Source organism: Penicillium mononematosum (assembly GCF_028829835.1).
Source record: "Penicillium mononematosum strain IBT 11891 chromosome Unknown utg000002l:1.0-8112719.0:1.0-8118358.0, whole genome shotgun sequence".
Lineage (NCBI taxonomy): Eukaryota > Fungi > Ascomycota > Eurotiomycetes > Eurotiales > Aspergillaceae > Penicillium > Penicillium mononematosum.
The window spans coordinates 6,691,413-6,708,535 of NW_026643272.1; the positions used below are offsets into that span (position 1 = coordinate 6,691,413).

The 17,123-nt window shown below is 48.9% G+C and overlaps 10 protein-coding genes across 10 annotated transcripts; 4 read left to right on the forward strand and 6 right to left on the reverse strand.

Moving 5' to 3' along the window:
• Positions 1-571: 571 nt before the first annotated feature.
• N7519_004321 (B-type cyclin nimE) lies at positions 572-2,231 on the forward strand (the record flags this gene model as incomplete). Its single annotated transcript, XM_057291097.1, has 4 exons — positions 572-580; positions 707-1,855; positions 1,946-2,084; positions 2,140-2,231. The coding sequence occupies 4 exons, from the start codon at positions 572-574 to the stop codon at positions 2,229-2,231; spliced, it is 1,389 nt and encodes a 462-aa protein (XP_057152299.1).
• Positions 2,232-3,234: 1,003 nt separating this feature from the next.
• Positions 3,235-4,186, forward strand: N7519_004322 (HIT family protein; the record flags this gene model as incomplete). Its single annotated transcript, XM_057291098.1, has 3 exons — positions 3,235-3,489; positions 3,575-3,668; positions 3,930-4,186. 3 exons carry the CDS (start codon positions 3,235-3,237, stop codon positions 4,184-4,186), a joined length of 606 nt encoding a protein of 201 aa, XP_057152300.1.
• Positions 4,187-4,308: 122 nt separating this feature from the next.
• Positions 4,309-5,972, reverse strand: N7519_004323 (tRNA (guanine-N2-)-methyltransferase; the record flags this gene model as incomplete). The annotated part of the gene is made up of 5 exons (XM_057291099.1): positions 4,309-4,365; positions 4,420-4,544; positions 4,611-4,816; positions 4,868-5,730; positions 5,859-5,972. The coding sequence occupies 5 exons, from the start codon at positions 5,970-5,972 to the stop codon at positions 4,309-4,311; spliced, it is 1,365 nt and encodes a 454-aa protein (XP_057152301.1).
• Positions 5,973-6,493: 521 nt separating this feature from the next.
• On the reverse strand, positions 6,494-8,307 carry N7519_004324 (putative histone deacetylase SIR2; the record flags this gene model as incomplete). Its single annotated transcript, XM_057291100.1, has 5 exons — positions 6,494-6,676; positions 6,729-6,908; positions 6,963-7,514; positions 7,582-7,892; positions 7,989-8,307. 5 exons carry the CDS (start codon positions 8,305-8,307, stop codon positions 6,494-6,496), a joined length of 1,545 nt encoding a protein of 514 aa, XP_057152302.1.
• A 207-nt stretch (positions 8,308-8,514) lies between these two features.
• Positions 8,515-9,764, reverse strand: N7519_004325 (ACL4 family protein; the record flags this gene model as incomplete). The annotated part of the gene is made up of 2 exons (XM_057291101.1): positions 8,515-9,151; positions 9,208-9,764. The coding sequence occupies 2 exons, from the start codon at positions 9,762-9,764 to the stop codon at positions 8,515-8,517; spliced, it is 1,194 nt and encodes a 397-aa protein (XP_057152303.1).
• Positions 9,765-10,528: 764 nt separating this feature from the next.
• On the forward strand, positions 10,529-11,285 carry N7519_004326 (RWD domain-containing protein; the record flags this gene model as incomplete). The annotated part of the gene is made up of 2 exons (XM_057291102.1): positions 10,529-10,595; positions 10,663-11,285. The coding sequence occupies 2 exons, from the start codon at positions 10,529-10,531 to the stop codon at positions 11,283-11,285; spliced, it is 690 nt and encodes a 229-aa protein (XP_057152304.1).
• Positions 11,286-11,828: 543 nt separating this feature from the next.
• N7519_004327 (LYR motif-containing protein) lies at positions 11,829-12,787 on the reverse strand (the record flags this gene model as incomplete). Its single annotated transcript, XM_057291103.1, has 3 exons — positions 11,829-12,458; positions 12,521-12,681; positions 12,739-12,787. 3 exons carry the CDS (start codon positions 12,785-12,787, stop codon positions 11,829-11,831), a joined length of 840 nt encoding a protein of 279 aa, XP_057152305.1.
• Positions 12,788-13,059: 272 nt separating this feature from the next.
• N7519_004328 (uncharacterized protein) lies at positions 13,060-13,454 on the reverse strand (the record flags this gene model as incomplete). The annotated part of the gene is made up of 2 exons (XM_057291104.1): positions 13,060-13,305; positions 13,353-13,454. Coding segments are annotated over 2 exons (348 nt in total), but the record flags the coding sequence as incomplete, so codon positions are not given.
• Positions 13,455-13,867: 413 nt separating this feature from the next.
• N7519_004329 (E2 ubiquitin-conjugating protein MMS2) lies at positions 13,868-14,528 on the reverse strand (the record flags this gene model as incomplete). Its single annotated transcript, XM_057291105.1, has 5 exons — positions 13,868-13,928; positions 13,983-14,062; positions 14,119-14,244; positions 14,305-14,384; positions 14,456-14,528. 5 exons carry the CDS (start codon positions 14,526-14,528, stop codon positions 13,868-13,870), a joined length of 420 nt encoding a protein of 139 aa, XP_057152307.1.
• Positions 14,529-14,929: 401 nt separating this feature from the next.
• Positions 14,930-17,058, forward strand: N7519_004330 (uncharacterized protein; the record flags this gene model as incomplete). Its single annotated transcript, XM_057291106.1, has 3 exons — positions 14,930-15,007; positions 15,065-15,359; positions 15,410-17,058. 3 exons carry the CDS (start codon positions 14,930-14,932, stop codon positions 17,056-17,058), a joined length of 2,022 nt encoding a protein of 673 aa, XP_057152308.1.
• Positions 17,059-17,123: the final 65 nt, after the last annotated feature.

A 17,123-nucleotide genomic window follows, 5' to 3' on the forward strand; every position in this document is an offset into this window, starting at 1 on the left:
GTCAATTCGGTGATCCACGCGACTGGCTGAGTGGGGCGGATTGTTTTCCACGCTAGGCACAGTACTAGGGCCAAACATCGCCTTTTGCCCTCAAGCTCTCATCCTTTTCCCTCATCATTCCAGTTAAAGCTACCCTTCCATCTTTCCCCCCCCCACTCCCAAACTAACAAATTATCGCGTGCGGATTCCTGTTGTACAGTGTCCCCAGATCATTTCTGTATCATTTGACATATTTTTCCCCCGATTCGCGCGCCATTTGATCTTCGGAACAAGGGTTCTGCGCGGTCTTGATACACATCAACATAGTCATCTTTGAGGCGTAATCATCGACTCATATCATCTCCACCTGTCTGAAAGCTACCTCTGCCTACTGGCATTGTAGTTTCTTCAGCACATCCGCATTTTCACGCGTGGTACGTGCACCTCGTCCTTTAACCCTCTGGTATGAGGTCCCCACCGAGGTAATATCAAATGGAATGCTGACCTGATTTCCCAAGCAGGACCAGAATCATTATATCCCTGTCCCCTTTCTTCTCTTCCTACGCGTCTGTTTCCTTTTATTTTCTTCACGATGCCTCAGGTGAGAAATCTTTAACCCTTCCAAAACACGCGTTTGATATCCTGGTCGCGGGATATCTGGTCCCATAGCATCGAGATCTAGGCGTGTCCTATGACCTCACTAGACTAATCACTGACTCCACTGCAGGCCCGCAGCCTTCGTACCAGAGGCACGATGAATGAGAACGATGAGAACGGTCCGTCAGCGCGTGTGACGCGGGCCAAGACAGCCGCCCTCAGCACCGATGCCCCCGCCGCCGGAGCCAAGAAGACCCTGCAGACCAAGCGAACCACATCGACTACCACGGGTAATGGATCCCTACGTCCCCGTGCTGCCCTCGGCGATGTCAGCAATGTCAACAAGACGGAAGGTGCTGAGGTGAAAGCTGGGAAGAAACCGGCTGCCGCCAAGGCCGGTTTGACCTCAAAGGCAACTGTCCAGACTGGAGGTGTCCAAAAGCTCAGCCGCACCAATTCCTCACGAACTGCAACACGACCTGCCCTTCAACCCCGCGACTCGAACAAGAAACCTGCCGCCAATGCCCACAAGCGTCCGTCGCTTAAGGATACCGCCCTCCAAGCGGAGGAGCCTCCCCGAAAGAAGCCTGAGCTTGAGCGAAAGACACGAACTATCGAGAAGATTGTGGAAGAACCACCAGTGAAGGAGGCAGAGATTAGCGTGAAGGATGCTCTGAATGACGCTGTGCAGGATCTGGACACTGAGGACTTGGATGACCCATTAATGGCCGCCGAATACGTCGTTGAAATCTTCGAGTATCTTAAGGACCTTGAGATCATGACTCTGCCCAACCCTGATTACATCGACCATCAGCCCGACCTTGAATGGAAGATGCGCGGTATCCTCGTGGATTGGCTTATCGAAGTGCACACCCGTTTCCGTCTCCTCCCCGAGACCCTGTTCCTTGCTGTCAACATTATCGATCGCTTCCTGTCTGCTGAAGTTGTCGCCCTTGATCGTCTTCAGCTCGTTGGTGTTACCGCCATGTTCATTGCCTCCAAGTATGAGGAGGTGCTCTCCCCTCACGTCGCCAACTTCAGCCATGTTGCCGATGAGACCTTCTCGGATAAGGAGATTCTTGATGCTGAACGTCACGTCCTCGCAACCCTCGAGTACAACATGAGCTTCCCCAACCCCATGAACTTCCTGCGACGTATCTCCAAGGCCGATAACTACGATATCCAAACCCGTACTCTGGGCAAATACCTGATGGAGATCAGTCTCCTCGATCATCGTTTCATGAGCTACCCCCCAGAGCCACATCTCTGCCGCAGCCATGTATCTTGCACGCCTCATCCTCGAGCGCGGACCTTGGGTATGTTATATTGCCTTTCACATGTCCCACACATCTCAACTAACTTATCATAGGATGCCACTCTCGCTCACTACTCCGGTTACACCGAAGAGGAGATCGACCCCGTCTTCCAGTTGATGGTTGATTATCTCCACCGCCCTGTCTCCCACGAAGCCTTCTTCAAGAAATACGCCAGCAAGAAGTTCCTGAAGGGTAAGCTATATTGATAATTCCCTTCTGCAATATCACATGCTAACGAGTCTTCCAGCTTCTATCTTGACACGCCAATGGGCCAAGAAGTATCACCACCTGTATGTCGACGGCTCCGAGCAGAGCAGTTACGCCAAGGATGAACAGTAATTGTACCATTTACGATGTGATGCTACTCCTGTCTCGCCAACGTCGATGCCTTTCATGACTCCCTAAGGCCCATGCGACGACTTGAGCAGGGAAATCGAATTCCTACATATGTTGGCATTTCATTGTGCTGGTATTCACTACCTTTTGCATATTCTTACGACGACTTGATTGAATTTCTGCGCTTTCCGCATTTGTCTTCTGTGATGGGGTGTTCGGCGCTTGGCCCTGTGTGCTATTGTTTTCTTCTTTTACCCCTACATCTTCAAACTCGGCTTGCTTGTTTTCCATGCATGAGCATTGTCTCCCGCCTGCCTTGATATCTTTTACATTCTCGTCAACCGTGTTGCAGGAGTCGGGATCTATTTTTCTCTTCCTTCAAATCGCAATTTTACCTTATCTCACCCTGGTTCACCTTTGTCATAGGTTGGACGATGCAGTGTTATCCCCTTTGGATCACTTTTTTTTGTTTGTCATGCAAGTTCCGAAGGCACTTTGCGTGGCATTGCGGATTGGAAAACTTTTGTGGAGCCAAGGCGGCTATGGACTTTTTTTGTTTCTCAGGTGTTTGTCAATTCATCAGCTGGAAGATCCAATTGGTTACTGAAGCTGAGTCTTCCAGGCATGCAAGATTGGTATCGGATGGACGGTCGAGGAGGTAATCAGTGACAAGTTGGGCCGCTTTTGTTTTGTTCAAAATAGTTGGATTTCTAACACTGGATCCGTGTGTATGGCGTGCTTAGTGAAACCATTTCCTTGTTTATTCTTTCTTTTTTGGTCTATATCTGGGGCTGTAGTAGATGCGTCCAATTAAGCTCACCTGGGCGAGCTTAACCGAGGTTAGTCCCGTGGTCCTTGCAAGGTTAGTCCCCGGGGCCCTGTGAGCCGCTGAATCACTTTGCACACTTCCATCTTGTTTTACTACCTAGGTAGTTACATCTGTCTTTGAGGCTGACACTGAACCAAGTTTACATCCTCACACTCGGAAGAAATAAAATTATTCCACATGGATCCCACTGCACCCCAGCCATGTCCGTTCTGCAGCATCGCCTCATCATATCCCCCAACCCCCTTCAATGATCCTGAGATCAATCCAGCCTCTACTGCCCCAGATTCAGGTCCATTATCCCACATCATCCTCTCCACCGAGCATGTTCTCGCCTTCTTGGACATAATGCCACTTACCCGCGGCCATGTCCTTGTAGCGCCAAGAAATCATTACAAGTTGCTTGGAGATATGGGTGTTCAAGCGGGACAGGAGGTATGTAGTTATTTTCCATCAGTTTATCCATACCTATTTGAGAAATGCTTCTTTTGCTGATCCTTGTCTTTGATTTGGCACACAGATGGGGAAATGGCTTCCTATCCTCTCTAGGGTTGTAACGAAGACTGTGTTTGGCGATGATCCCGATAGACATTGGAATGTTGTGCAGAACAATGGTATGTCTTGCCCTTGCTTTTCTCCATTTTCGGAAACCCTTGATCTTTAGCGGATTTGAATACCGTGCACCTATGTATTTGTACGTTGTATGCTGTTCCGTATGTTATGTATCAATATTGGTATTCAAGGAGGTTGAACACCCCTGACCGATATCTTATTTCATTTGTCACCAAGCCAAAACCGCACTAACGTCCATAACCCATCTTGTTATCTCTTGTCTATGGAAGAAGAAAAACAGCAACCATCTAACTAAGTGACAGGCGAAAGAGCAGCGCAGGTAGTACCCCACGTTCATTTCCACATCATCCCGCGCCCTGCTCAAGGGGCCAATCAGAGAACAAGCTTTGCTATGTTCGGCCGTGGACAGAGAGAGGAGCTCGACGATGATGAGGCTGAGGTCTTGGCTCGTGAGTTGAGGATTGAGCTGGCTGGGGAAATCAAACGAATTCAGAGGGACGAGGGGGTGGACTTGGCTGCAGACTTGGTTTCAGACGGAAGCCAGCGAGGGAAACTGTAAAGTACGCTGTGTCTGGTATTCTCCTCTGTTCTTGCATCTGGTCATTGGTCCCATCTTCGGGCTGTTCGCTGTATATAGGCTTTCTATTACGCAATTTTGCAAGCTTCCTAGCATCGGAGTGTTTATTCTTTCGTTTTTTGGTCCTTCTCGACCCTGGTGCCGTGGCCTTTGAGCATATGCTGATTCAAGAAGTTAGCCAGCTACTGAGCCATCCAGTCCCAAATGATACGTACCACTCGTCGGAATGCATTTAGATCATCTGCAGTAGTACCCTGGTCGTCAAGCTTTTTCCGGGCCAGTGTAGTGTCTGACAATTCTCCCTCGGGTAGACGACGGTACGTTATAAGTCGGCGAGCCCCTATCAGACACAAGATCAGTCAATCCTTTTGAATATCATTATTGCATCACCAGGGCTGTCACTTACAAGTGTTGAAATACTGAACAGAGATACTGACGATCTCGAGATTCTGATGCATGGGAACAGGGAACTCGGTTTTCTCGTCATTTGTTGTGGGCATCCACATCGACAAACGGCCATTGGGAACCAACGAGCGAACAGCGAAGTTGAGAACGTCGTTTTGCAGAGCCTCGAAGCCATAAGGCTTTTTGGGAGGGACGAAACCAGGTCGGCTATTGGTCAAAATCAGTATTGTAGGTGGCAATGGAAGCAAAAAGACATACAGATACGCAGGAACGCCATCAATGATCACGTTAACTGCAGGTTTCCCTCTACGATTTCCCAGAACCCGAAGCCCTTCACGCACACCGTATGGCGGATCGCAGACAATGCCATCGAGGACGGCAGTTCTCCGCAGTGGTGTATTGGTAAGATCGGAAGTGAACGTATCAACGAATTTGCTCTTGAGCCCGTATTGGTCGAAATTCTCATATATGCCCAGTTTCCCGGTCTCTTTGCCACGGAAACTGCGGCCATCAATGTCTGCACCCAGAGTCAGAGCTCCGAAATGCGAAGCAGCCACTATGAAACTTCCAGTTCCGACAAACGGATCAAAGAACAATTTCCCAGGTGCGGCGAGAGCCATGTTCGCCGTAATGAGACTCAACTCGGCATCCATGGAAGTCGTGCTAATATAACGACGCTTCTTGAGGTCGTATTTGAGCACGCTCTCGCGACAGCTATCGGCAATCTTGCGACTGAGGTAAATCTTCCGCGGGTCTGAAATTCGCGACACGCCTAGTGTAGAGACTTCGACGTCGTCGATGTACTCTTCCATCACGAAAAACTCCTCATCGGGGTTTGTTAGCCGGATCGGGCCTTTGAACCCCATATACGAGAACGATCGAATGATCTCTCCCTTCTGAGCTGGGCTGCGCGTTCCTGCGAAGTAGTCAATCGTGAATTTGAATGGGACGGCAATGAAGTCGTTCCAGCGATGCTGGGTTCGTCGGCAGACATCTGCATGTAGCTCTTCATAATTGGTGCCTTCGCCCCATAGCTCGAAGATATCTTTGACCAGGATACTGCGCTTGGCAACTGCCCGTGCCGCGGCTTCGTCTGGTAGTCTTACGACACAGTATGGTGACTGGATATGTCAGTCAAGTTTCTGCAAATTGAGAGTGATCATGCAAGGATAGATAGAGGATTATCATCAGGATGAATGTTTATGGGATTATTTGGGCGCTTCCAGTATTGATAGAAAGGGTATCATACAAATTGATTGTAGGTGATGATTTCGATGTCAACGCCCGCGAGCGTGGCACAGGCTTGGAGTTCCGGCCGTCGGAAGGTCTCATGGAGCTGGGCGAACCGAACCAGATAATCCATGGCTAACGAGACGAATACCTTCCTGGATTTTTCTTTAGGATTTCTCTTCAGTGGGAGTTCATGTAATTCGTTGCTGCTTTCAAGGCGGGGTGTTGCGGGTTGAGATTTTTTTTTTCTTGGGACTTCAGAAATATACTCCACGGAGAGTATGGCCAGTCAAAGTATGGATTTATATATTTTATATATTTCCAACAAGAATCAAATTTAATTTTCAAATAAATACTACATTGAGCAAAAACACATCCATAGGGATATGATTAAGATCATTTAATTAATGATTTAACTATACAGGGTTGTAGAACTAACTGGACAAGATAATTGTGCAGCATCAAGAGGATTCGCAAAGTGAACAATCTATTGAACTACAGTCGATGAAACCCATAATCTACCCAGATGTGATATGATCGCACAAGAAATAACAAGACCAAGACTACCTAAGAAATATCACCACATCCAGCTATGAAAAGAAACCCAAAGATACGCCCTGAAGACAGAAGTAAGACATGCCCAAAACTCCGCCCCTATGCACCGACTACCTTGAAAACATGTCGTGATTCATATCCCTCCACCGAGGAAACATCCACCTTCTCATCGGCTGGTATCATATCATGTTGTAGATCCCAACCGGCCCGGCGAGAAAGTTCTGATACCACCACATCACAGTCACCCAAGAGATCAATATCGAACTCGGTATGTGACACCGGCTACACGGTATGGTCAGTACGATACAGTGTCAATGTAGTCAGCATGACTTACAGTGCGCGATATGTAGATCTGTGGGACGTTGCGAGGTAGGATCCCCGGCACTTCAGCCACGGGGGCTACCTTCAACGAGGTTCCGATCACAATGACCAGGTCTGCTAGTTCCCGATCTTGGTGAACGAGACGTTGGCCAAACTCATCGGGCAGATCCTCGCCAAAGAATGTGATATCAGGCTATAGATTTGTAAGCAGGAGATAAAGCAAGCAAGGAACCGAATGGGCACTGACCTTCATCACTCCAGGAGTCGGGATTTCATAGTCGTCCTCATCCGAACTCTCGTCAGAGACCTTGCGGTCTTTCTGTTGACCATTGGAACTTCGTTTGCGCTTGAGACCTTGCGGCTTCAATTCTTCTTCTGCGATTCTCTCCTTGCAGGCGGTGCAGTGGGGGACATTTCCCGCCCTGATTTCGTCGAAGATCGCATCGCCAGGGACATTGAAACCACACTTCACGCAGGTGGCCGTCGCAAAGGAGCCATGGCACTGTACAATCTTTTCCGGGAGTACACCGGCATTTGCTTCGATATTATCGATGTTCTGCGTGTAGTTGGTCAACAGCTTCCCCTTATCTTGTAGAAGCCGAATGAATGCATGGGTGGGCGACCATTTCTTTTCCGTTGGAAGAATATCCTTGGCAATAGAGAAGAAAATGTTCGGGTCCTCCCTGAAGACATGGATATCAAAGACTTCTTGTGGATCGCTCAGGCCTAGATGCGCCAGTTTTGAATAGAGCCCGGTATCTTTAGAACGGAAATCGGGAATGCCCAGACTTGTCGAGATCTGATAAAATACCTGTTAGCACCTATGGTCCAGGGGGGGTTCCGAATACACTTCAATGTGAACATACGCCTGCACCTGTTAGAACAATGATGTTCCGAGACTCGCGAAGAAGCCGAACGGCATCGTCGATAGTGTTGTACTGGGGAAGCTTGGGCCTCCGAGCGAACTCGCGCGAGATCGCGACCGCCAGAAGAGAATGATAAGACTCATCCGGCGCACCCTCGAGGAATGCCGGGGGCGCGATTCCGAACGCCGTGCATAGCTTTTTGGCCGTGACGGTTTCGCGGAGGATGGTCTCTTCAACGAACGCCGCCTTACCAATTTCATGCAGACGCTGCCGATATGCAGTTGCCTCTGCTAGAGTACAGGCACCGGGAACTGTATAGAAAAGCGAGCGCATCAGCCAATGTTCGATCTGATCACCGGGAGCGGGGATGTCCGGGGTAAGAGGTGAGGGTGGATATAGTTACATACCGAGGCCGTCGCGGATCTGGTCATCGCGTAGGAACTGGATCGCCTCATCGCAGTGAGACAGATTATCCCATCCTTCAGAATCATCACTGTCCGTCTCCAAATCTGATGGGATTTCAAGTGCGAGGTCCGGCGCGTCGTCCTCCATGTCGTACTGTTCCTCCATATCGACGGCCTCCACCTCGACCACAGTGGTCTTCAGCGAAGCCTCTCCTTTTGGGGCTGGTACCAAATCCATTTTGCAGGAGTTTGAGATGCCAGCCACGGAGACAAACTCGTTTTCACTCGCGCTTGAAATCTGCTCTGACAAAAATTCGGGCATCTGCCTCACCGGAGACAACTTAATCCGGAACCGATGAATGAATTGCAGTGGCGATATCAAAGAAGTTTGGGTTTGTGGTTCAGGTGTGTTGACAGTAAAAGAGACAGTTAGAGAAAATGAAAGAAACTACTTCTAGTGGTATCAAATCAAACAAACATTGTATCAATGAACATGTACATCATATCATGTGGTCGTCACTTTTGGTATCTATGAATCCGCCATCTCATCGTCAGAGTCCGCTTCGATCTCCACATCCGAATCCTCGCCTTGTCCCTCTCCCTCCCCTTCAGCTTCGCTCTCATCATCCTCTCCAATTTCTTTGTTCATTTCCTGTACAAGCTCCAATGCATGATCGCGGAGCCGCTCATCCTCATACTGAAGGACATCGTAGAGCTTCAAGCTTTGCTTGAGCCATTCACGACTAGCATCCAGTGATACATGTCGCGGGGACTCGGCAAGCTCATCAGCGGTCGCATCCTTAGGTGCCTGTTGCTTTTCTGCCAGCAGGAAGAGACACCAGCCTCCAAGGTACCAAGCCTCTACACTTTGATCATCTTCTAGAATCAAGCGCTCGAGGACTTCCAGAGCCTCGAACTCCATAGTCACTTCCATCAGGAGTCGAGCAAGACTGATGCGCACCGCAAAATCGGGAATTCTGAGATCTTCTGGGGCAAGGTCCTTCCAGAAGCTCATACTGCGAGTGAGCGCGGCTTGCGCATCTTCGGTGCGCAGTTGTGAGATCCGGATGGAGGCGAGAGTCTGTAGTACCTCTGGTGCTTCGGGTGTGACAAGGAGGGCTTCCGTAATAAGTGCTTCACACCGAGCTTCGGCATCTTCTTCCCAGCTGAGCGAATATGTTAGCGTTGGCCCACATAAAATTTAGAATATAGGGAAACTCACGAAAGATCGGTCATGTAGGTTTCAGCGACGGCGCAGAGTGCGTTAGATAACTTGGTCTTCTTCTGTGTAATATCGGCGATCTCTTCTGGTGATTTTTTGCCCTCAAGAGACTGAATAGTCTGTCTGAGGGAGGCCACGCCCATCTCGAACCATAGGACGCTGTCCTTTCCACCCTGCTCACTCAATTGTGCAAGCCATAGGAATTTCTCAGCGCCTCCGCCCTGGGATTCCGGTATCGAGCCATTTTGATCGAGTTGAACAGCCTGAAGGAAGCAGTTTCTAGCGGTGTCGATGTCGCCTAGCTCAACATTGATTTCTCCAAGCAGGTTAATAGCGGGGAGCTGTGCAGTGGTGTTGTCGGCGGTCAAATCTAGAGCCTGCTGTGCAACCACGAGTGCCTCATCGGCTCGACCAGTTTGTAGGAGGATTGTGGCTTGGTCGAGTAACGTCGGGGGATTTTGAGCCATGTTGCCTTTCGAGATCGAACCACCAGGGCCAAGGACGGACTTTTCGCGGGGTTTGGATGACTTCTTCTTTTGCGGTCTGGGCTTTCCCATGGCAGGATGCAGCGAGCGTCAAAAAAAAAAACTCGGGATGTCGATTCAAATATCAAGCACAATGTATTCACAATCGTAACCCGCAGGGTATCTGGGAGAAGTAAAAAAAGTGAACCTCCAAAATTTTGGAGTTGTTTGACGGGTTTGCATGTGGGACCGCAGTATTGTTGCTGGTCTGTTGCTTCTTACCGCCTTAGAGTGATAAGGCATGACCTGCTCGAAGAACTGAGCTACATATACATATAAGAGACTGAACATGTAGGGGCCAGTATTACTATTAGATCTGTTACATATAAATGAACCTTGGAATTGCAATAGCTACATCATCCGGCAGGGAATTGACAATTCATCACGCCGACAACCATGGTTGTACTCCGTAATATACAATCCAATCCTTTTACATATACTGTTTATAGAGATTATTCTTCTTTCTCGGAGTTATAGCTGAAGGGCAGTAATCATTAGTGCCAGGAATAGAATAGCTTTATATAAAGTACATCTCGAGGTTACAGGACTGACGACGGAGGATAATTGATATATTCACGTGACCCGGCTTGGCCCCGACGTTTGTAGCGTTGATTTGCTTTGCGCTCTAATCTTTTTTTCAAGTTGATTAATATTGCGACATCTCAGAGTCTTGCTTAGACAGTCTTTCAATTCATCCAGCTAGAACCGCTCCCATCCCCACACGAGGTGTTCCCCGAAGAATCTGCACCTCGGCGCTCAAATCATTACCCCTCCAATCCGCGGGCGGATCAACAGCTATGGGCCGCGAAGACCAGATTGAGGAGCGTGAAGTGCTCGATTCAATCTTCCCTGATGAAATCACCGGTAAGTAATACTCTAGACGGCTCAAACTCTCTTTTTATCCTTGCTCACAGCGAGACCTGGCACCTAGACATATCCGAAACCTCTTACCGAGTATCCATAACCCTCGACGCCCTCGAATATGACGGCGATGAAAGAGAACAACCTGTGATATGCCTGGAAGTCTCCTATCCGGAAGACTACCCCGATGTTGGCCCAAATCTCGGCATTTCCTCTCCACCCAATGCTGTGAAGCATCCTCGGCTAGATGTCCAGGAAGACCGGGACCTATTGATGGAATCTCTTCAGCTTACCATCGAAGAAAATCTGGGTATGCCGATGATATTTACACTGGTCAGCGCACTTAAGGAAAGCGCGGAGCTTCTTATGACTGAGCGAGCAAACGCCATTCAAGCTGAAATCGAGGAAGCTGCCGCGAAGAGAGAGGAGGAGGAGAACCGGAAATTCCAAGGCACAGCAGTCACTGTCCAGTCATTCTTAGAGTGGAGTGCCAGGTTTAAAAAGGAGCAGGAGGAAGAGGAGCTACGGGCACGCGAAGAAAAGGAATCGGAGGACAAGAAGAAAAAGACTACGAAAGAAGAGAAAAAACTCACAGGCCGACAATTGTGGGAGAGGGGCTTGGCCAAAGGCGATTATGACGAGGAAGACGATGATGCCTTGCCAGCTGTTGAGAAGCTCAAAGTGGCCGCTTGAGCCGATACATAGAAATGTTAATGACCTACCATTACTTCATGAAATTATGTATTATAACCTCATTGAATTGGTGTAATTATACTGATCAATCAGCGAACCGGTTCCAGGGGCAAACAAAGTAATATACAGATCCGAAAGTCCACATGGACTTGTGCTATGGTACAGGGAAAGATAATGCCCAACCAGTGGACAAAACAGGACTTGAAAGAGAGCTATCGTCTTGGTCTGAGCTGCTTGATGTTGGAGTCCGGCGACTCCGACAATGGTAGCAGTCCATGGTGCCCATTGATCAGATATGATCAATAAAGGACATACCAGCCCGGATTGACATGGATAATGCACCATGACTTTTGGACGCTTCGAGCAACCGACCTTTGTATTGTGATCTCGGGCGATATTGACAATGGCATGGCCATAGAAGTAGGTGACTGTAATGTGGCCAGCCATATGCTCTGCGCCCACATCCGTCTGCCGTAGGAGCCAGGGAATGTACTTTGTTTGGGAGAGCGAAGAGACTTGCGCGGCAAGGCAGATCCCTCGGTCTCATTGCTTTGGTTGCTTTTGACTAGCTTCTTCTTCCGCCAAAGCCTTTTCAGCTAGAACAATCTTCCACATGCTATCTGTAAGCTCTTTCGTACGCATATCGAAGCGTCCGATTTTCGCATTGACATCGGCAATGGCATTCGCAGGATGCTCAGACCAAGTGGATGGTTCCTTAGTCTCGGTGATGCGATCCCACTCCTCTTCGTCCTTGGCGAAAAGTAGTTCTAGTTTCAGCCTGTCTCGTCGTTCAATCCAGTTCCAACGACGACTAAGTTTTGTTCGTATCACACTGCTAACGTTTCTCGGCTGCGGCTTTTTATAGCGCAAGAATGGAAGTCCGCGTGCATTGACAAGCACAGGGACATTGCGTTTTTTGTCGCCTAACGGCCGAGGTCGGTTTAGGACGGAGGTGGCGTTGGGATGTCGCTGATTTGTTTCCTCCTGGAAGCGAATTGACTGTGCTTTTTTGGCTTCCTTGGGTGTCAGGGACTTGGCAGCCGGCGCTACTGGCCGAATTTCCCTTTGCATCGCAGCATATTTATCTTTCTGTGACCTGGCTTCGGCTATGAGAGTTGTAATTCGGTGTGCATCATGCTGATTGGTACGGGACGAAGAGAGGAGATCTAGAGCCTGTCATATAGCGAAGAAATATCAATATAAGCTCAGCCTAGATGAAGATTCAATGGGCATACCTCGTAGCCTGCTTTCAAGGCATTTGCTGTTTGTGATGGGCTTTGTAATTTCTTATATTTTCGGAAATTGTGTCGAATGAGAGGTCTGGTCTCACTCAGCCACGGAGTGTCTGCGGTTGAAGGACGACATTGTCGGAGAAGTGCTCGATAAAGTGCCAAGCCTATCGAAGACATATTATCAGCTGGAAGGACTGGAAACGTACGAATTCATCTCTCACAAGCAAAACGATGAGTTCCATTATACTTGGGCACCAGCACTTTGTGCATTCTGCCGTGTTGAATAGTTATACCAATAATGAAGCCGAAGCCAAAACCATAGTTAACTATCTTATCTGGTTACACCGCCCGCCTACCGCCTACTGTAAAGGAACTAGCGTACTGCATTACATGTCTACGGCCGGTGGCCCAATCAGGTTAGTGGAAAATGCCAGTGGGCACCGCCTTTGACAGAAAGTCACGTGATCATAATTTGTCTATATGTACTCGCTCCTGCCCCCCCGAACTTCCTCTTCTTTTCTTTCTTCTTCAGCTCTCTTTGCCTATTGGCTTAGATCAAGTGTAGTATCTGTTCTTTTCAGTTTAATCTCTGAAAGTTTCCGTCCAGGAAACACTTTGATTATTCCTATTTTTGGATCCCGCGACTTGGCCCCTGTGCTTGCGCATGCCTTGTTGCACAGTGTCATTGGGCTTACACTACCCCCGATCGACGCGAACTCCTTTTTCATCAACTGTTCGGCTTGCCCGGGCGCTTGGAGAAGAAGCTTTATGTAGACGTAGATCTCCCACTATGTGTTCCCTTGAAGACATGTTGACATTGTTTGGCTTGTCCCACTATCTCCCCAGGTGTGTCCCGCTGTCTTCCTCTGCAGCCCTTGGGCTTTTGTATGGTCTCTTGACTTTCCTGGATGGCCTTGATGCCGTTTGTGGGTTTGACGTCTTTTGACCTCCCTAAGGTTCTTGCCCTGTCCCTACGTTTGACCTAAGATCCTACAACCCTCTGGTTGCGCCATGCTAGACAGCTAAAATTTGCACATGGCAATACAACCGTGGGCTAAGTGAGTCATTCTCTCCTTATGTTGCCACTCGATAAGAAAAACCATTTGTTTTTGTTGTTATTGGTAAACAGGCGCCTGCCGCAATGCCCAGTTCCACAAAATAGAACACTTTAGAGATGAATACCTAATGTAGGGATGGAAATTGAGAGTTGGGGCCCAAAAGAACCCCTGCCGATGCTTTCATGCAGAAACTGTACACGCTCTAGGGTCATAGAAAAAGAGAAGAAGTCAGGAAATTCAAATCAAGCCGGCCCTGATACTCCGAGATCCGCCTGCACTCATACATGCTGGACTAGAAAGTCGAGCCCTCCTGGGGCTGTGGCAGCTTCTTATGCTGGGGCAAGGCCATGTACCTAGAAAGTGTCAACACCAACAATAACCGGTCTTGTGCCTTTCTTCGTGCTCACCTTCTCAACTCAATCAGAACTGTCTCCATGGTATAGTCTCGTTTCCACTGCGCAAGGGTTGGAAGCTTTGTCGGGTCGACCTGTTGGACAACCACTTAGCAAAGGTTTCGTCTTTTGGTACCGATTCTCCTGATACCTTGCCAGAGCTGGGATCAACACAGGGAATGTTAACTCGAGAGACGAATTGAATGGTAGGCGGGTTATCGGGGTAGTCAGGTCCGCAGTGGATGTTCACACTGTATATCCGGTTCTCATGAACGCTCTGAAAGATGGCAGATTAGCGATAGTTTGATGGTGGCGTGGAGTAGAGCCGGAAACTGACGTGAGGCGGTCCAAGGATGGTTCCATTCCAGTTGCTCATCATCATATCCTCTCCATCAGCAAGTCCATATGAGCAGGCATCTAAGAATAAGAGAGATACGTCAGTGATCTAAGACCGGACATTGTCGGAGATCGTAGTAGTCAAATCGTACCTGCACTCAGACCCTTCTCGCCCTTCTCGAGCTCCTCCAGGAGCCGAAAATTCCTCGGAACCTTAGCAGCCATGTTGAGGACCGAGTAGTGGTTTCAGAGGCTGGAAATATCACGACAAGTGTGAGCAGAAGCCAAAGAGGGATGTTGCGACCAAGAGGGGCAATGCGCTGGGCGGTCAAGTTGGAGCACAGTCACGTGCGATACGGCTTATCGATGGCTTGGCACCTGTTGGAGATGCCACGCCTTGTTGATCCCATCGTGGGATCATTGTAATAACAGAATCGCAGTCATTATTCTCTTGCTGCTCACATGAACCTGGCATATAAACTCCTTTTTTGCAACTAGACTGGTGTTGAAACACCGATCTATTCATCTGCGATCGAAAGCTCCCTGTACTGTTGACATCGGGACCTCGGGCATTCCAAGGTTAGCCAGTGCTGGCCATGCTTTGATACAACAACCCTACACCAAAAATGTCCTCCCAATTCTTGCAGACGGAGATTGCCAATTTGATTCATGAGTCTCGAAGGAAAAACTCCGATTTGCGAAATGTTGGTTATCACTCTCTAGGCCTCATCTGCTATGGCATACTAATGAGGTGCTGACAGGCCGCTGAACAATCGTTGAATGAGCTCAAAGCACTGCCATCAACTTCGGAGGCTCAGATAGCAGCAGGTAAATTCTATATGGCCACCCTCTGTCAGTCCCTAACCGCTAAATCGCCATTAGACCTTGTTCGCAAACCGAACTTTGTCGAGCCATTCATCATTGCATGCCATACTCGGCATGCGAAGCTTGCCGGTATCGGTGTGATTTGTTTACAGAGACTAATTGCGTCCCGGTCACTGCCCTCGAGTCGTTTGAAAGATGTCCTCGGGGGCCTGAAAGAGACAACGAGCTTAAGTAAGTGACTAAACATATTAACACTTTTAAATTGCGCTAACACTTTCTAGGCCTTGATATCCAGCTGAAAATTCTACAATCTCTGCCTTCACTTTTGCAGTTTTATTCCAATGAATTGAGTGGGGAGCTTCTTGCGAGTACGTTGGAAATATGCGCCACATTACAGGCAAGCAAAACGATTGCAGTTTCTAGTACTGCCGCGGCTACTTTCCAACAGCTGGTTGTATCGACATTTGAAAGAGTTTCGAGCGAAGACAACCTTCCTAAGGATACCAAAATCACCACAACTATCAAAGTCGATGGCCAGTCGCTCGATATCGGCTACTTTGCCTATGATGCACTGCAAGTATTGGATGATCTATGTCGTCTGATCGATGGTGAGCCACTGCAATTTCTGCGAACACGAACCCTATCCCCGACTTTTGTGCTCGAGCTTATCGAGAGTATTCTCCTAAACAGCGGCCGTCTTTTTGTGGGACATCCCGAGCTTTCGCAAGTGCTGCGCGTTCGGCTGTTACCACTAGCCGTCCGTTGTCTATCCGAGAGATATTCATTCGCTCAAACTGTCCGAGTCGCTCGAATCCTTCTCATTCTTTTGAAGCGTCATATGTCTCTCTTGACTACAGAATGTGAGATGGCATTGAGTCTGATAACCCATCTCGTTGAACCGGATGGGACAGCGCCTTGGAAGCGACTACTCTGCATGGAAGTTTTCCGAGGGCTATACTCGGAGCCGGGTGCTGTGCGGTTGATCTACACTTTGTATGATGGCGAGGAAGGCAGAAAGAACATCCTCCGCGACCACATGGCTGCGCTTGTTCGGCTAGCTTCAGAGAAGCCTTCGTTGATTGGGGTCAGCAATCAATCAACAGTACCTTCACGCGCGGAGCACTCGAGATCCACCACAGAGGATCAAATAACTCTTGAAACAGGGGGTGTTGCTGGTGTCATTGGGTCAACTGTTCCTCCAAGTGAAACCAAGGTGCCTGGAATTAGCACTCAGTGGAGTGTTGTTCGTACGCCATATATCGATCTCCTCGACAAAACAGATCCGCCCACACCGCCGGACACTTACATTTACAGCCTCGTTCTTAATTGTATCAGCAGCTTTGCTGAAGGGCTCGCTAAGTTCATTCTTCCATTGACGGTACCGGACCTAAAACAAAGACGCAAGAATCGGCTTATGAGCCCTGTTCAGGGACCCGACTCCGCCAGGTCTTCTCAAGACTTCACAGCAGAACCCACCCGAGGGCAGTCTACCTCGTCATCGAGAAAATCACATGTTCCCGTCAATCCTCTGGCCTTGCAGTCTCATGTACAGTACTCCGCCATCAAGACTTGTGCGGGGATAATAGAGAACTGTTGGCCCGCTGTCCTAGCAGCTTGTTCCATCTTCTTGCGTGCATCCTTAGATGACGAGTATTACCACAACCTCGTTCGAGCATTCCAAAAGTTAGCTCATGTGGCAGGTCTTTTGAGATTGACTGTTCCCCGAGATGCTTTCTTGACAACCCTTGGAAAGGCTGCCACGCCTGCGAATGCGGGTGGTGCCATGTCAAACAATGTGTCTGCCACTGGCTCCCAGCAAGGTGACACGCTCCAAAAGAAACGGAGAAGTGCGGATCTGTCAAATCCCATTTCTTTATCAACCGAGCTCACAGGAACAACTGCGGCGGGGAAGGGCCTCCCGTGTCTTTAAGCACAAGGAACCTACTTTGTATGCGGGCTTTGCTCAACCTCGGAATTGCTTTGGGGCCGACATTG